Source organism: Leptopilina heterotoma, unplaced genomic scaffold (genome assembly GCF_015476425.1).
Source record: "Leptopilina heterotoma isolate Lh14 unplaced genomic scaffold, ASM1547642v1 Lhet_142, whole genome shotgun sequence".
Lineage (NCBI taxonomy): Eukaryota > Metazoa > Arthropoda > Insecta > Hymenoptera > Figitidae > Leptopilina > Leptopilina heterotoma.
In genome coordinates, this window is record NW_025110861.1 from 624,347 (window position 1) to 644,698 (window position 20,352).

General features: G+C 24.5%; 1 protein-coding gene across 1 annotated transcript; it reads right to left on the reverse strand.

Moving 5' to 3' along the window:
* Positions 1-216: 216 nt before the first annotated feature.
* LOC122498111 (xylosyltransferase oxt) lies at positions 217-20,335 on the reverse strand. The gene is made up of 15 exons (XM_043605693.1): positions 20,162-20,335; positions 17,579-18,048; positions 17,285-17,427; positions 16,841-17,007; positions 13,060-13,441; positions 10,738-11,693; positions 7,156-7,623; positions 5,270-5,402; positions 4,000-4,227; positions 3,603-3,820; positions 3,353-3,489; positions 2,798-2,964; positions 2,327-2,679; positions 2,092-2,193; positions 217-425 (listed from the first exon to the last, which is right to left on the reverse strand). The coding sequence occupies exons 1-15, from the start codon at positions 20,333-20,335 to the stop codon at positions 327-329; spliced, it is 4,197 nt and encodes a 1,398-aa protein (XP_043461628.1). The 3' UTR covers positions 217-326.
* Between the last annotated feature and the right edge of the window lie 17 nt (positions 20,336-20,352).

The following is a 20,352-nucleotide window of genomic DNA, read 5'->3' on the forward strand; positions in this document are numbered from 1 at the left end:
TTTTATGATTTTTTAAACCACGAATAGGCAATACTTTTTTGGAGGTTTTTAACATTTTTTTGTAGTCATATAACATAAAAAAAATTTCTTTTTAAATGTTAGTACCGTCGTTTGAAAGTACTATTCTTCCCCCTTAAATAATTGAATTACTAATTATATAAAATAATTAAATGGCAGATTATAGAAAAAAAACTTTATAGAAATAAAAACGAAAACTTGAGGTGAATGTATTAAAATGTATGTAAATGAGAATTAAAAATGTGTATAAAACATTGGAATCGTCGAGGTTTCTATAATAATTAATTTTAAAAAATAAGAAAAATTCATCACAAGGCCCAAATTTTGATGAAATCCACTTTCAAAGATGTTCCTGACTTCCAAGTGTTGAACCATGTTGATTGCTTTCGATAGAAGTTCAAAAGTGCCTGAAATTTAAATGAAAGTCTTTAAATATCTTTATATCTTTATATTGAACGCAAAGCATGAGTTAGAAAAGAACAGAAATATATTTTTGTTCTTTTCTATCTCATTCATGTGTCTTGTGTGTCTTGTCTTGTTCGCGAACAATTTTCGCAAAGCTATTGTGCGTGGGCCTTTAGAGTTTGAGGAAACCGGGGGTTCCCTTCGTAACCACACATTGTGACAGAACAGCATCTATTAAATTCTTGCTAGTTCGTGACATATCGTTCATACGTCACGAACTAACAAAGTTTTGATAGATATGTCATGACTTTTTAAAAGGCCGTCAAACCGGAAGGACAGCATCAAAGCAACATCTCAAAGTGTGACGCGTGTGACGTTATATGGACGACCCCTAACTAATAATAATTAGTATTTTATCTAAGGTGTATCACTGATGTGTTTGTGTTACATACTCTTGGGCGCCTGCCGGAAGTTAGGCTATTTATCCCGAAATTGACCGAAGGGTACCGAGGGTGACAATCACCGAATCTTCAAGAAGTGCGCGACACTTGTTGATTGACTAGCGTCAGACTAGCGTTTCGCTAAGTTGTTTTTCGTTTTTCTCACGTTTCGACTTGTATAACGCAAAATTCTGATCAACTTTAAAAACTTTATCACCTTTAGGATTTCGTTCCAGATCACAGAAATTGTCAACAACTACGAGTCTTCTTCTAATTGTAAGTAATAAAGCAATTATTTTCAATAATTAAACTATGTGTCTATTTCTCACTATTTCATTGTTTGATGCTAATTGTTAAATTCAGTAGGCGAAAAATACCGGAAAATATAAACAGTAGAAAATTCGATAGAAAATACAGTATTTTATTTTGTATAGATATCAGAAAATTGACTGAAAATAGTAATAATAAAAAGTGGAAATATAATTAATTTTATCAAAAATTTAGGTGGAAAATTTTTCTTTTCGAGGCGCCGGTACGTACCGCACCATGCGTGTGTTTGTTGCGTGTATAAGATATAGTAAAGTCGCAAACAAAAAACGTAAGCACGCCAAAAAGTGAAATGAATGAAAATTAGTTTTTGTTAAAATTGACATATAAATTTATATGAGTATTTGGAATTATCAGAACATGATTTTGAAATAATTTACAGAAAAAATTTAGCAAACATTGCGTAGGTATCAGATCCAGAATAACTAAAAATCGTCTCGTCTTTTGAGACGATATATGATGCGCGTACATACATTTTTATTTACTGCGCATCAAATCGTCTTGTAAATCGAGACTCAAACATTTATGTTTCCAAAAACATTAAATTTCAAAAATTAATAACTTCCGTAATTTTCATCAAATCACAAAATAAAAAAATACGTATTTATTTTTTTTCGATACAGAATCCAAAAAAAATTATTCCAACAAAATAAAATTTTTCAATGAAAATATTGTGGAGAATGCCCCTTATATTAATGGCGTTTAATGGCGTTTTCGTTTTTTGTTAAAGCATTTGTTTCAAAAAAACAAGCGGATTAAAGTTCTATGAAACATTTTTCCCACTACGGTAAGGGCGTGTTTAAATATTCAAAATAAAGTTTAATTTTTCAGTAGATACACTACAAAATTAATTCCCTTCAATAATAATAATAATTTATGTAACTTGCAATTTAGAATTTACCTTTGATTTAAAGTTGTTCCATGGTTTTGTGTAACCTTTGCTTTTACAATTATCAGGAAACTGAGTGTATCCACCAACAGCAACACCCAAAGTTACGTAAAACTAAAAATAATTCATGCAAATTTTACTAAATATTTTTCAGTACATGAACAATTTTAATTATGGTACGTCTGTTAATAATTTTTATTTTACAATTTTATTATTAAAAACACAAAAAATATGGACTTTCACTAACCGGAAGTTGTAAAGGAGAATCAAATTTCATTTCGCCATAAATTTCTCCATCGACTTTGGAAATAAGTGATTCTGGTCTCCATTCCATTTCAAAAAGATGAAAATCATCGGACCACAATTGAGGTGACCTTTTACTTTTGGTGCTGTCGTTTGTTTTCAATGTGGAAACATCAACTGTGTGTAAAAGTGTATGAGAAACTAATCCACCTCGAAGAATGTGACCACTCAAATCTTCTTCATTAGACGATCGTAATTCTGGATTTCCAAAAGCATTCGCTACTCGTAATTGAAAACAAAATAGAGCATCGTTTCCCAAGAGTGATCCATCCCTGTCCAATGGTTCCAGCCATAACACTGTTTTTAAAACAAAAGAAACGATGAATTATTTAAAATTGGAAGGAAATACTAAATCTAATAATAAATTGTCAATTGAGTAATTGGAAGGAATATTTTATTTGTCGCAGTAACTTACGTGGATAAATCCAGTCACCTCGCGGCAATTTTGCTCTGATTACAATTCGGCCGTATTGAAATGAAAAAATATTTTTCGTCTCAATCCGTCCAGAGATAACGGGAGGTAAAACAAGAAAACCTTGGGCGTTGCGTTGACAGTCTCTTGATCCATGTTGTCCGGTACACCTGAATAGACAAAATTATAGTTATTGAATGCTTCTGGACAGTAACATTATGGGAGTGCCATACACCGACATTTCTAAAACTTGGCATCCCAGTAAAAAAGGATTATTAAGCAAGCGTTTTAGATGATTGAGCAAGACTAATTTAATTTAAAAAATTTTCCAAACGGCTTTTGGACAATTGGACTGGTTGTTCAATCATCTAATGCATTGCATTCAGCCTAATCAACCAAAGTTATTTTGGGACTAAAAAAGAATAAATGACTTAAAATGGTGTCCAAGTCGATGCGATTTTCCCATTGAAGTTCAAAAATCCAATCGACTTTGACACTTTTTAGAAAATTATACATATTTTTTTCGAAAATTCTAATAACTTATTTTTAATACATTACTTCGTCAAACTTAAGCTTCCATTTTCGACAAAATTGTGACCGCAAGCATCTTCTAACAGAAGTGGTGTGATTTTTAAATTGCCATTGACAACATTAACATTCTTCTTTGAATTCCGATAAACGACAAACTCGTAATCCTGAAAAAAGTTCGTTGTTTAACTACTCGAAATATTCCGAGGTATAAATGTGGTTCTTAATCTAGTCACTGTATTAATTAATTTACAGAGATTATCTGAAAAAAGTAACTTACCGGAGGTCCAGAAAATCTTTCAACAATATTCCATTTTGTTTGATTAAGTTGATTATCATTTTCAAACGTATCCTCGAAAATAAGTGCTCCCCCACAAACATTCTGTGTTTGATTTTCGTAACCGTAAACTTTTGTCACAGTCGGAGAACATGTTTCATTGCCAGCAAAATCGGTTGCAGCTGATCCACCAATTCGTTCTCCGTTATAATCATAAAAGTCTGAAATAATTTACAAAAAGAGTTGCATTCGCATTATAATGTTTCTATTAGCATTATACATATATTTTCAGCTAATATTGACTGATGAAACTTTTAAAAATACAAGATGACACAATTGCCTAACAATTTATTGATACATAAATGCTAATTCATTTTTTTTGCCATATAAAGTATTTTACCTGTTACAGTGTGTTGTTGATCAAGTAAATTGTATCCTAATCCTTCAAAAACAACATGCACCCAGTAATAAACAACGTCCCCTTCTTTGAGTCTAGTACTTCGATCTTCGTAAGTCCATCTTCCACTTCTGGGTTTTATTATATCTCGTGCTATTGTTCCTGCCTCCAAGGCGAAAAATTCTGTATTGAAGTTTACGTGAAATGCCACGAGGGAAATTCCTTCTTCGTCTGAAAATAATTGACAATTAATTTTTAACAATATTATATAATAAAAAAATCCATTATTATAACCCTAGACTCTAAACCTGGGGTATTTTGATACTCCAGGCATTTTTTATGTCAATTTTTGAGTATTTTTTTTAGATTTAAAAAATATTTTAAACCGCACACTTTTTAACAGCTATATGTAAAAATAATAAACGCCATTCTCTTTTTTATTCACCTGTTGATAATTGGTGACGCATATATCTAACGCAAAACTAAAACTTGTGAAAAATGTTCATGACGCATATTTATATGCGCAACATAAAAAAGTATGAATTTCAAAGTTAATGTCAGATTTAAAAAATTCAAAATGGCGGATTCAATATGGCGTCCAAAAATTGTAAACATCCACGTTTATATACTTAAAACTCGATATTCGGGGTGTTTTACAAGTGCTATATAGAAATTTATTGTCAAATTAAAGATGACGAATTTAACATGGCAGAAAATTGCAAAGCTGATATGTTTCGATTTAATCAAAAAACGCATTCTTTATGTACGTTATTGTAAAAATTTTGGCCGACATTTTGAATTTTTAAAATCTGATATATTAAATTTGGATTCAGTGATCCAAAAAACTCTCGAGTAAACATTTTTAAACAAATAATAATAAGGTAATTTAAAAAACTTTTTTGGTCGACATATCGAATTCGACATTTTGTTTTTTTTTAATCTTAGAATAAATTTTCATTCATTGACCTCAAAAACCCTCGAGAAAACAATTTTAGACAAATACGTTAATTTTTATAAAAAATTTGGTCGCCATATTGGATCCGACATTTTGAATTTTAAGAAACTGATGTCAGATTAAAATATAACCTTAGGATACATTTTTCATAAAAATCCATTAAACATTTTTTATTTAAATCGAATGTAACAAAAGTAATGTATTAATTACTTTACATTTCGATTTACGCTAGGATTTACGTATAAGCACCGAAAAATTAATACGATATAAATAGGTGTTAATAAAATTGTATTAAATTAAAAATATTTAAATACTAACCAGGAATAGATATTTTTATTCCTACTGGATGAAGAGGTTGAACTGTTGCATCAGGAGGAACGTACTGACTGTTAATTTCGCTCAATAAAAAAACAAAAATACAAATTAACAAAATTCGCAACATTTTCCCTCCTTAGATTAAAAATTTGTTCCTTATTTTCTTTTTCTGGAAAATAAAAATTAAAAATGGGTAAAAATAGCCTTTTTCTAAATATAAACTTGAAATAAATAAATAAACAATAATATAATTTTGTTATACATTTTTACTTTCAATAAAACAATAAATTTTTCAAAATCAAAAAAATTTTTTTTTTTTAATTTAGTGAAAGTAAATTTAAAACTTCTTATGAAAATTAATAAATTAAGAAACCACTTTTTTACACATATATAGGAAAGTAATATTATCGTTTCAACTGACCTTTGACATTTTAATTTTCAAATAAACTTTATTTCCTGAATAAAAAAGAAATTTTTTAGCGATTAAAAAGAAAAAAAATAAACTGCGATTAAAAATGAATTAAAATTTTTAATACATAAATATTTATTTTATAATTTACAAAAATAGTAGTGCAATTTGTTGAAATTAAAATTTTTCATGGTCACAAAAAAATATTAAAGGAGTTTGTAAAAAAAAAATTATTATGAGGAAGAAATTTAATTGTTCTCTTACCGGTTACTGGCTGAATTTTGAAAACGAACAGAGAAAATGTATTTTAAGTGAAAAATAACTTTTAAATTTCTCAACAAAGATAAATTTTTTATTATTTAAAGAAAACTATTACTTTCCCTTATTGACGGAATTTTCAATTTCATGCGAAATTAAGAGTAACTGACTGATCATTTTAAAAAAGAAAATGATAAAAGAGTAGAAGATCCACTACTGCAAGGTCGTCTTCTCACTGACGGATTTCAATATTCAGGGGCCTTGTTTATTTAATTGTCAAATTGCTAATTAACAATTTAAATAAAATTGAAAAATTAAATCTATAAAATGTTACTTTTACTGAAAAGATTTCCACTTATTTGTTAGATTAGAATTATTTTATTTCAGTCTTTTTGTTTTCTTTCCATATTAATTCTAACCATCGGATCTCTCTAAATCTGAATTAGTTAAAAACAACTAATTATTAATAAAACTGTGGCTAACTTTTTGGTTTAGTAATTAGTAAAAAAATAACTAATTATTAGTAAAAAAAAATAACTAATTATTAGTAAAAAATAACTAATTATTTGTAACAAATAACTAATTATTTGTATCAAATTATTAATTATTTTCAAAAACTTTTGAATTATTAGTAAATAAATAATTACAAAAATAGATAAACTTCACTAATTGAATTGTTGCCAAAAATTCAGTAATTTTGACATAAATTAAACGCGAATTTAACTAATAATTAGTTTCTATTAAATATTTAATTAATAAAATATTACTATTTGAATCAGTAACTGATTTTTACTATAAAATTAATTATTTTTAATTCATTCAAATTTAGAGATATCGACTTCATAGATTTAATTAGATGTTTTAATTTCCTGTAAATTTTTATAATAATAATAATAATAATTATATTATTATTATCAAGAGAATTTGAACTATTTTAAGCCCGTTTTTTCAAGTAAATAAATAAATAATAATTTAGTAAAATTAAAAGGAAAAATAAAATTAAAAATAAAATTAAAAATAAAATGAAAAATAAATTCCAGTCTTTTTATATAAAAGAATTGAAATATATTTGTATAAATACTGATTTGACAACGCTTATGAGAGTAATATAAAAATATCTACGGAAACATTAATATTCATAAAGATGAGAAATATAATATATGAAATTTACATATTTATATATATATAATATATAACACATGCATTTAAAATTGATTAGTTAATTTTGACATATAGTATGAACATCAGACTTTGTATCAGGACTCAGGGAACTCCATCGAGTGGCAGAGCATTTTTGTAAAATCGGCTTAAACTTAAACCGACCATTTAAATAACATATTTTATTAATCTCATAATATTCGGCTATTAAAATGTCTATCCATTGATTCAGATCGGAACCAATTCTCTCCTCGACATTATTTTTAACACGCTGCCTTCCTCCTTCTGAGTATATTAAAGGTTTCAAGAAATTTCTCCACTTATGCACTATATCCTTAGCAATATGATAGGGACCCGATGAACCATTGTGAATTTCTCGTGCTTTATCAGCTGTGATTTTTTGATTCTTCCAATAGGCCAATGGTGTGACTAAGAATTTTAATTGCGCCATTAATTCGCCATTCGAAACTAAAATTACTTGCCAAGTTCCAATTAATAGTCGTTCATTTAATTGCGGTCGCACGTGTCCCATCTGAAAAAAGTTAAAATTTTTATTTTTAAATCATTTGAAAAAAATTTTTTAATTTAAAATTTAATTTAAATTATTAAATGTTTTTAAATAAATAATAATATTAAATAAAACATTGTAATTTTAACATTAAGTCATAATTATTTTTTACCATTTATTAATTATTAACTTTTATAAATTTAATACATTCTTTTTAAAATTTAATTATCTTGAAAAAATAATAAGTAAAAATTTTAAAAAGACAATTTTTTTCACAATTTTAAATGAAATTCTACTAGATTTCAATATGTTTCAAAAAGATTAAAATTTTAAATCAATTTACTAGGAAATTGTTATTTTAGTACTCTTCCTAAATTTCATTATTTTATATCCTATGCATTTTGAATTTTTTATGTCGTTTTCGACCCTAAAATGTAGATTCAACACTTTTTTTCCAAAAGAAACTAAAAATTTTGTAAATAAAAAATATGATTGACAAAATTTTTTTTTCCTTTATTTCTAAAAATATCTGAGACTTTGATAAAAAATTGTGATATAAAAATAGAAATTATGCAAAGCTTTTTTTATTTATGACTAAAAAATTGATGATTTCTTAAAAAATTGTGATTGGAAATATAAAAGGTCAAAATTTATTTATTTTTCTCAAAAAAAAAAATTTTACGCAAATTTTTTCTTTATTTTCATAAAAGAAATTTAAATTTCGTTAAATTTGCTTTTCACATATTTTCAATTTTAAAATTAATTTACTGAAAATCATTGAATTTTTGCAAAGAATTTTACCAAAAAATTTGAGAATAATTGAATTTTATCGAAGAATTTTGGTAAAATTTTTGTAAATCCTAATTCAATGCTTTTGATGAATTTCTTTGAAATTTTTTTTGTTAAATAATGGAGTTTCGCTAATAATTTTAATTGGACATTTTTTAAGAAATTAAATTTTATGCAGAATTTTTGTTAAGTATTTAAAATAATCGTGTTTCTTAATAATTGAAATTAAACATTTAAAATATTGAATTTTATTTAAATTTTCAAAAAATAATTAAATTTCTTGCGATGAATTTTATTCCTTATAAAAATAATTGAATTGTTTCGGAACATTTTATTAAAAATTAAAAAAGAAAAATTGAAATGCTTCGAAGGATTTATTAAAATTTTTGAATTGAATTTTCTTTCATGAAATTTTATTAAAATTTTATTCAAAATAATTGAAATTTTGCAAAGAATTTTACTATATTTATAAAAATAATTGAATTAATGCGAAGGATTTATTACAATTTTAAAAAATAATTGAATTCTTTTGGAAATTTTGAAAAGCGAATCAAGAAAAAAATTGAATTCTTTCGTGAAATTGTATCAAAATTTTGTTGAAAACAATTGAATTTTTTGCAAAAAAATTTATTATTTATAAAAATAATTGAATTATTGCAAATGATTTATTACAATTTTAGAAAATAATTCAATTCTTTTGGAAATTTTAAAAATGAATGAAGAAAAAAATTGAATTCTTTTGTGAAATTTTATCAAAATTTTGTTAAAAACAATTGAATTTTTGCAAAAAAATGTACTATTTATCAAAATAATTGAATTGTTGCGAAGGATTTATTAACATTTTTGTAAATAATTGAATTCTTTTGGAAATTTTAAAAACGAATTGAGAAAAAAATTGAATTCCTTCGTGAAATTTTATTGAAAATAATTAATATTTGCAAAGATTTTACTATTAAAATAATTGAATTGATTCGAACAAAATTTATTAAAATTTTGTTGAAAATAAAATTGAATTTTTCCAAAAAAAATTTTCTATTTATAAAAATAATTGAATTCTTTCGAAGAATGTTATTATTTATGAAAATAATTGAATTCTTGCGAAGAAATTTAAATTTTTGAAGATATGAACAATAATAATGAATTATGTACTTAATTTTTTAAATTCTGATTATGAAATTATTCAAAAATTTGTATTTGGAAATAAAAATTTTTGTCATTTTCATACCTAATAATAATAAATTGAATATCAAATTCCGCGCATTTGCTAGTTTTTAATAAAATTTTATATTTACTTTTTGTAATTTTTGTAATTTTTGTAACTTTTTATAATTTTGAATCTGGAATAATTTAATATTTCCTTAGGATTTTATTAAAATTTTTGAAAATAATTTAATTCTTTTAAGGAATTCAATTAAAACCCTATTGAAAATAATTAAATTCTTATAATTGGATTCTTTCGAGAAATTTTATTAAAATTATATTGAAATTAATTTATTTTTCACTATTTAATGTGTGAAATTTTTTCTATGTTAAAATATAACATTTTTAATAAAATTTTATATTACTTTTTGCAATTTTTGTAACTTTTCATAATTTTTAATTTGAAATAATTTAATTTTTGCTTAGAATTTTATTAAACTTTTTGAAAATAATTTAATTGTTTTAAAGAGTTTTACGAAAATTTTTTGAAAATAATTAATTTCTTTTAAGGAATTCAATTAAAATTATATTGAAAATAATTGAATCTCGTGCGAAGATTTTTATTAAAGTTTTTGAATTGTTTTGAGTATAGAATTTTATAATATTTTGTATCTGAAATTATTTAAAAATTGAATATGATTTTTAAAAATAAGAAATGTGCCAATTTACATAATTGTAATAAATTAAATAACCAATTTTCCTTATTATTCATAACATGATTAATTTATAAAAGTTGCGCTTTCAATTTTTTTTAAATTCGCGAAATTATTTAAAATACTTTCAATTTCAAGTCTGTAAAGTTCAATTAGAAAGAATTTAGAAACAGAAGAAATCTAATTAATTTAAGATTAAATTGATAATTTTTTTTTAAAAGACTAAGAAAACTCAGAATATTTTTGAGTTTTCTTATGAATTCTAGAAATTAAATTAAATTTAAAAAATGTGTTAACTTTTTACTAAATCAACATTCGCAGGACTTTTTCACAAAGAGAGAGATTCAATAATTTAGTTGTTTATGTATTTTCTTTGAAGTGGATAATTTAGTAATTATTATTATACATTTCTTAAAATATTGTTAAAAAATAAAGACTTCAAAAGAATTAAAAAAGAGTAAAAATAAAATAAAATAAAAAATAAAAGAATACTCACGAGTGTTGAATCTTCCAGTTGCATATAATTAACATCAGCTAATACTCCTAAAGGATCGACCCACAAAATAGTAACATTCTGTGGAGTCACCACTTCCGGTTCGAATTCATAGGCTAAAATTGGAGTGGAAAATGGTCCTAATCCATTAATTAAATTCCTAAATGTTTGTTCCTTTTGATCATAATCAGTGTTCACATTGAGATTTCGTATCTTTCCTAACCAAGCGGAACTTGTCGATACATATTTCTTCAAATGAACCAATGCCTCGATTTGTTCGGGAAATTCCGCCTGCAATGTCGAGGACTCGATACTCTTCACATTCGCCTCGGCTCTTATTAAAATGCCAAAGAATCTATTCTCATGAAAGTAGGCCGTCGTTTCTAAAAGATGAACATTGTCTTCGATATTAAAATTACGATAGGCGAGTCTCGAGAGGGAATTGGAAACAGTTAGCAGGCTATCATCAGCCAAGGGACTCAAGTCTGCGTGATGATAGAGACTCTGCCAGTACATATCGTAGCCCTTTGAATTGACAGTTGAATTTATTGAATGAGGATAAAGCCATTGCTCGATTCTGTCGATAATTCTTTGGTCAATAATTGGTTCGAATTTTCTTGCGAAGAATAAATTCCTCTGTGACGTTCCGCGTAGTCGTGTAAAGTCTTCAATTTTAAAATCATTAGGACTGCATCCACACCAATCGACAACTGCCTTGTATTGACATTTGCAGCCGAGTTTTCTCTTCCAATTCGTCACGTGTAGATTATTATCGACATAGGATTGACAAAATTTCGAGTTTCTGAGAGCCGTGTGGAAAAAGGATTCCGCTGGCAATAGTGTATATTGGAAGAGTTTTAGAAGACCAGCCACTAGAGAATCTGGATTTGGATTTGCAACGTACTCCACGAAATTACGACTCAATGCGATCCAATCGCTTCCACCGTCGATTTGAATACCTGGAAATATCATATTTTACAGATTTCAATTTGTAATTATTTTAAATAATTTCACGAATAATTTTATTTAAAAATTGAAAAAATAATTAATTTTTATAAAAAATTAAAAAAGAATAACTACGAAGACTAGCTATTTAATTTATTATAATTAGATGTGTAAATTACAACATTTTTTATTTTCAAAATCATCTTTAATTTTTGAATAATTTCAGATACAACATTTAAAAAAATTCAATTTTAATTAAATTCTTTAAAAGAATTTTATTTTCAAAAAATTTTAATAAAATACATAATACAATTATTTTCAATACAATTTCCATTAAATTCATTGACAAAATTTGAAAGAATTCAAATAATTTTAATAAATAATAAATTAATAAAATTCTTCGCAAAAATTCAATTACTTTTTAAACTTTTTACAAAAATTATTTTGCAAAAATTCAATTATTGTCAAAAAATTTAATAAAATTCTGCGCAACAAATTTAATTCTTTTTAAAAATTTTAATAAAGTTTTTCGCAAGAACTCAATTCTTTTCACAAATAAAATTCTTTGAGTGTTATTCTTAGGTATTATTTTCAAAAATTTTAATACCTATAATATTGTTCGCAAAAAATTCAATTATTTTCGTGAATAGATAATAAAACTCTTCGCAGAAATTAAATTATTTTCAAAAATAGTAAAATTCTTAGCAAAAATTTAATTATCTTCATAAATAATAAAATTCTTCACCGAAATTTAATTATTTTCATAAATAATAACAATCTTCACAGGAATTCAATTACTTTTTAAATATTATTATAAAATTCTTCGCAAAAATTCAATTCTTTTGAGAAATAATATTCTTTTAAAGTATTTTTTTATTTTTGAATAACAATTTTGAATAAAATTCTTCGCAAATATTCAATTATTTTAAACAATTTTAACAAAATTATTTGTCAGAATTCAATTATTTTCAGAAATAAAATTTTTTTAAAGTGTTGTTTTAATAGAGTTGTCCAAATTTCAAAAATTCGATTCTCTCCATAAGAATTAACATGAATTCGGTTCGGTTCCAATTTTATTAACTTGTTTTTTTAATTTTTACTAAATTTTATTTTAATCAAGTCTAGTTTATCTAAACTACAGTTATTTTCTATTCTTTGAAAATCGAAAAAAGTTGCATTTTTTATAAGAAAAATGGCATTATGTTGTAATTTTAATTTAGCAAAAATGGTATCGATATTGTCCAAAATTATTCGAGGAGCGAAAAGAAAGTCAGACAATAGGACAATAAAATAGACAATGGAATAGAAAAAAATAGGGAAAAAAATGTTTAGAAATTTTCTTAAAAATCAGGAAAAAGATAATAAAAATAGTTACTATACCGTTTGGTAATTTTCGATCGCCAATTCGCCACATGCGTGCCTCGCACTCGACAAAACTCTTGTCCAATCCTTGTTTACTGATAAAACGTTGAACTTCCCTTCCATGTGATTTAACAAAATTCATTCCCTTATTCCAGGAAAGAAATTCAGTCAACAGTGTATTATTTTTAATTGGAAAATCAGACTCCGATAAATTAACTAAAAAATCCCAGGATTGAGAATGCGAGAGCATTTGTCGAGCGGAGCTTAAAACAGTTGTCAAAAGACTCGCTCCACCCCAAATGCTCGCGTGTCGCAATCCTTCGCCTTTCGCCACTTTTATATTATTTGTTTTACACTTTCTTTCTACCTCTAACATTTCACGATATAAGTAATCTTGTCTCTGAAAGAAATTAAAATAAATTAGACATACATTTTTTAATAGAGGCATTCAAGTTCAAAATGAACGCCATTGTAATTAATTGTCAATATACACTATGGGGAATTTTTTTAAAATTCTGTCCAAGACTTACATTTTTCGATAGACTTGAAACATTTTTTTTTTTTTTTCATTTAAAATTGATTGTTTATATTTAATTATTATTATTTTTTCCAAAAAAATTAATTCTACAGAATTGTTATAGTTAAAAATGTTAAAAATTCTTATTTTCAAAGTTTATAATTTGAAACCTGTTTAAAATTAAATTATTTCTAAAAATTCATTCAATAATGCTTTTCGTATTCAATTATTTAAAATTTTAACTGAAATTAATTTTTAAATCAATTTTCATTAGAAAATTCTACGAGAATTCAATTATTTAAAGAAAAAAAATAATAACTTATTGAATAATTGAATGTTTCTCAAAATTGAATTCTTATAAGAAATTTTATCAACAAGTTTTTAAATAACTGAATTCTTTGGACGAATTTTAATAAAATTTTTAAGAGTAAAGACATTATTCGAATAATTCGATTAAAATTGTATTAAAAATAATTGAAATTCTGCCATGAGTTTTATTACTTATGAAAATAATTGAATCATCCGTAAAAAATTTATAATGTAAATAATAGAATTCCTGTGACAATTTTGTTATTTACGAAAATAATTAAATGTTTGCATAGAATTTTATTAAAAATTTTTTTAAATAATTGAAATCATTCGTAAAATTTTATTACAATAATAAATACTAAAAGTCATTGTATTGAGGAAAATTTTTGAAAATAATTGAAATTTTATCAAGAACTTTATTATAATTTTTGAAAATAATTGAATTTCGGAGAAGAATTTTATTATTTATTAAAATAATTGAATATTTGCTAAGAATTTTATTATTTATAATAATAATTGAATTTCTGCGGAAAATTGCATTTTGAAATTAATTTTGTAAAATTTTTTTAAATTATTGAATTTTTGCGAAAACTTTATTAAATTTTATATAAATATTTGAATTCCTGCGAAGAATTGCATTATTTATGAAAATAATTGTATTTTACGAACAATTATATTATAATTTAAAAAAAATAATTGAATTATTGCGAAGAAATAATAGAATTCCTGTGAAATTTTTGTTATTTACGAAAATTTAATTAAATGTTTGCATAGAATTTTATTAAAATTATTTTTAAATAATTGAAATCATTCGTAAAATTTTATTACAATTATAGATACTAAAAATCATTGAATTGAAGAAAATTTTTGAAAATAATTGAATTTCGGAAAGGAATTTTATTATTTATGAAAATAATTGTATTTTTGCTAGAAACTTTATTTCTGCAGAAAATTGAAATTTGAAAATAATTTTGTCAAATTATTTAAATTAATGAATTTTTGCGAAAATTTTGTTAAATTTTTTATAAATATTTGAATTCCTGCGAAGAATTGTATTATTTATGAAAATAATTGAATTTTTACGAACAATTATATTATAATTTTTAAAAATAATTGAATTCTTGTGAAGAAATGTATTATTTATAAAAAATAATTGAATTTTTACGAACAATTGTATTAAAATTTTTCAAAATAATTAAATACCTGCGAAGAATTATATTATTTATGAAAATAATTGAATTTCTACAAACAATTATATTATAATTTTTAAAAATAATTGAATTCTTGTGAAGAATTTAGTATTTATGAAAATAATTGAATTTTTGCGAATAATTTTATAAAAATTTTTATAAATATTTAAATTTCAGAGAAGAAATGTATTATTTATAAAAAGTAATTGAATTTTTACGAACAATTATATTATAATTTTTAAAAGTAATTGAATTCCTGTGAAGAATTTTATTATTTATGAAATTTAAAGTGAATTTCGGAGAAGAATTTTATTATTTATGAAGAAAATTAAATTTTTGCTAAGAATTTTATTATTTATGAAAATAATTGAATTTTTTGGGATGAATAATTAAATATTACAATTTTTTAAAATAATTGAATTCTTGTCAAGAATTTTATTAGGTATTTATGAAAATAATTGAATTTTCGCGAACAATTATAGGTATTAAAATTTTTGAAAATAATAAGAATAACACTTAAGGGCATCCGGGAAATAATACTGGTTTCGTGATAGACGTCTCATTTAAAAAGAAAAGAATATTTTGAGTCGGGATTTTTTGGTAAATATAGAGAAATGCTCTGGGACCAGCGGTCCTCTCGGAATTTAGAGAAATTTTGATAAATAATTATTGAAAAAAATTGTTGAAATATACGGAAAAAAGGGGTTTTGAACGGTTCAGTATAGACGTCTCATTTTGAGAGGATAAAATATTTCGGGTTCATATTTGGAGGGGTGATAGAGGAAGAGTCTCCGAGGAGCGGCCCTCTCCGTTTTTGCAATAATTTTGCGAGGAAATTATTTTATTAACGATTGAAAGTGGAGTAATTTGAGATTAATACATTTCCCTCAGTTCAACTCGCGACCGCTTCCGAGAATTGGCGCCACCTCCTTGACCACTGACACATAGATCCACTTGTCTGTGTGCTCGCCGCCATATTGCCTCTCACTTTCGCCCAAAATCCAACTTTTGTAATTTCGTTTTTCAATATTTATTTCAAAAATTACTTGCAAATTTCGAGAATATTCTTTATCATCATGAATTCCCCTAATTATCATGCTAAATCCGAACTAAATATCTCTAATTATTTAGGAGTGAGACGACACGCGGGAAAACACTTTTTGGGCTCGATTTTTCCCGGATGCCCTTAAAGAATTTTATTTGTGAAAAGAATGAGTTTTTGCGAAAAACTTTATTAAAATTTTTAAAAAGAATTAAATTTTTTACGATGAATTTTATTAAATTTTTTGACAATAAAAAAACACTTCCAATAATTTTATTTATGATGAGAATTGAATTTTTGCAAATAAATTAGTAAAAATTTTTTTAAATAAATGGATTTTTGCGAAGAATTTAATTAAAAATTTTTATAAAAATTTGAATTCCTGCAAAGAATTTTATTATTTATAAAAATAATTGAATCTCCGTAAAAAATTTTAGAAAGTATTTATGAGAATAATTGAATTATTGCATTGCGAAGAAATTTAAAATAAATTTGTAAATAATAGAATTCCTGTGGAATTTTTGTTATTTACGAAAATTTAATTAAATGTTTGCATAGAATTTTCTTAAAAAATTTTTTAAATCAGCCTCTCCAAAAATTCCCGAGTAGCAAGTTTATAGTAATTTTGAATTAAATTAAAATTTTTGATCGAATTTTAGGAAAATAATCCACAGTGCATTTATTTTATAAATAATATAAATTCTAAAAATTGAGATTAGTATAAGAAATTTGTATAATTACCGCGTCAACATGAATATAAAAAAGATGTGAAGAGTGATAAAGAGTGCGAATGAGACGTTTGACTTGACGACTAGCTCTTCCATTGACTGTAATTAAGTATGCTATTCTAGCAGGCTTATCTTTCACTAGATTTGAACTAGAATTCTTCGCTTCTTGGGCTTTAAATTCTGAAATTTCGAACAAATATTAATTTTAATCTAAAATTTATACCTCTGCTGTCCAAAGCAAAAAATGAGGTTGAAGTCCGCAACGTTTAAAGAAACGAAAAAGTAAAAGTTAAAAAAGCCAAAATTTTTTAGAAACCTAGCGAGCTGCAATTGCCGTAAGGTTGGGATTTCTTTAAACTGTAAGTGAATTTCAACCTCACGGCAAATATGACTTCGAATTTTTTCATTTTAGATAGCAGACCTCAAGTTGATATTATATACAATATGTAATACTTACTTTTAATTCCAGTGTGGAAAACATTGATAGTTAAATAGCCACCACAGGACTGTTTAGAGTCTCCAGGACATTTCATGTTACAACTGGAATCTGGTAGTCGACTAGTTTGAGGTGGCTCTTCCATTCCACAGAAACATTCAACTCTGAAATTATTTAATTAAATAGATTCTAAAATCTAAAGTACAAAATTCGAAAGATGAAAATTTTTAAATAAGACCTAATAATATATTATTAATGCATATAAAATATTTTATAGGAAAATATATTTTAATTATTAATAAAAAAACTACTAACGAGTATTCGGTGCCGGCGAATGAATATCCAGATTGCAAACACATGTATGCGCACCGTTGGGGCGAATTATTATTCTTGTAAATTGCATTGAAACCAGTAAGAACACGAAATAGTTTGTCATCCTTGAAGCAACCAATATTCTTTGGAATTCCTGTAAAACCTGTGGAATGAGGACAGGAAGATTGTAAGGTTTTGGGATATAATAAACCTTGATGACTAAGGCACGTCACATTGACTATATACTCTTTGCATATTTGAGATTGTGCTCGTGTTATGGCACTCACTGCCTCTCGTCCAGTCACATCACAGATAGGAGTAAAATTTAGTGACTTTCGATCTAGAGTAACAATATTTGTACGATTACGACGTGATTGTTGCTTGTTTGCACTCGTTTGTTTATCTGGCGGCAGTTTCAATTGTCTTGTTCCTTTTGGAAGGCCCTCTCCTACTTCCGAGTGAGGAAAATCCTTCTGCAAATGCAAATTATTGTCAATAGTATAACAGAGATCTTGAATATCAGTTTATTTATAGCAAATAATTCATTTTTACACCAAATTCAAATTAAATTAATTTTGATTATAAAAACAGGTCTCGGATTTACTTTAAGACTAAAAAAAAGTCGAAAAACCCGTTTATTTAATTCAGTGTTGTCACAAAAATTTTATTTTCTATTTTTTCTCATCTTTCACTGATTTCTAAATTCGTTTATACAAAACTTTAATAATAATTTTATTAAATAAATATTTAAGTACTTCTTAAGTATTTGTTTTTCCATGGGAAATAAAATTTAAAAATTTCCCATTTAAAACCGTCTGAAATTTAATAATTTCTAAAAATTACATCTATAACCCTTAAAAAATTCAATTATTTTCTACAATTTAAAAAACAACTTCATCTTTAAATCAATTATCTTTATAATAATTTTCCGAAAGATCTTCGAGAATTCAATTATTATTTAAATGCAAAAATTTAATTTTTTATAATAATTGTAACTTTCCATGTTTTTTTTAAAGTTATTAAGGTATAGAGCATTTTTCAAAAATTACGAAAAAGAAATTCTTAAAATTAATTTTTAAAAAAATTTTAATTCTAAATAATTTCTCCGAAATTTTAGTTCATAAAAATAAAATTTTAAAAAATTTTAATTTACTTTGTTCCAAGATAATACTAAAAAAAATCTTATACTATTGAAAACTTTAAATAATTTCAAAAGAATTTAAACTATTAAAATTTTTTTTAAATTTAAGTTCCTCAAAATTTCTAATTAAATTCATTAAAAATTAAAATTTTTTAAAATTTCAAATAATAATTTTGAAAATATAGTTACTGTAACTTCTCCAAAATTATTTTCATCATTACAATTCAATTATTATTTAATGGAATTTTTAACTAAAATTTTTCTCTAAATCAATTATTTTTAATAATTTTTGAAAAAGTTCTTTGAGAATTTATTCATTTGTTTTCAATTCAATTTTACCAAAACTTTCGATTATTCGTAAATTCTTCAATTAAATATATATATTAGAAAATAAAAACTTGAAATAATTTCATAAAAAAATTCAATTAAACTTGTTCAAGAAAATTAATTCTACAGAATTGTTAGTTAAAAGTATGAAAAATTCAGTTTTTCAAAGACTTTAATTTGAAACTCTTTCAAAATTTAATTATTTCTAAAAATTAACGCTGTAAATTATTATCTAAAATTTTAACTGAAATTCACTTCTAAATCAATTTTTATTAGAAAATTCTACGAGAATTCAATGATTTAAATACAAAAATAAATAATTTATATTGAATAATTGAATGTTTCTCAAAATTGAATTCTCATAAAGAATTTAATCAACAAATTTTTAAATAATTGAATTCTTTCGACGAATTTTAATAAAATTTTTAAAAATAATCATATTTTTCGAGGAATTTGATAATTGTATTAAAAATAATTGAAATTCTGCGATGAGTTTTATTATTTATGATTATGAAAATAATTGAATTCCTGTAAAAAATTTTATTATTTTTTGAAAATAATTGAATTTCTACAATTATTTGTAACTTTTACAAAATTCAATTTTTTTATAGTTTTTAACTATTATTATTATTATTTTTAAATATTATTTCTATATTTTATTATTTTCAAGATTAATATTAAAAGAAGTAAAAGAAAAAGTTAAAATTATGGAAATAAGACGAAATTAATAAATATTATAATTTAAATTTAAGCGCGCTTTCTCGTACAGCAACTACTTTAAACAATGTGATAGCATTATCGCAATTTTTTCTTTCGACAATATTTCAATTGTTTATTTTAAAAAATTAAGGTAACAATATTTTGACAGCTTAGTTTTGTGGTTACATATTTGGCTCGTTTTTTTGACAGACGGTATAATTTCTATTTATGTATTACTTCGACCGTCTCACACAACAAAATTTTAAATTCTATCTGTCAAATTAATGAATTTCTCTTAATTTCATTCAAGTATTTTTTATAATTTTGCCAGGCAGGCAAAGTAATTCATTTCTGTTATAAATGCATGTTTTTGTTTGAAATTGAAAACTGTCAAAAATTAGAGGTTAAGTTACACTTACCAAGTCAGTAACACGTCTTTTCGAAGATTTTCGATCTTCGTTTTCCAATGTTAAAAAAGAATACGCTAAATACACTTGAATACATAGTATACTGATACCGATGATAAAAAATATTTTATATTTTCGCACACAATTTGTCGACCGGCTATCCAATAAATGTCTTGCTACCACCATTTTTCATTTTCCCCTGC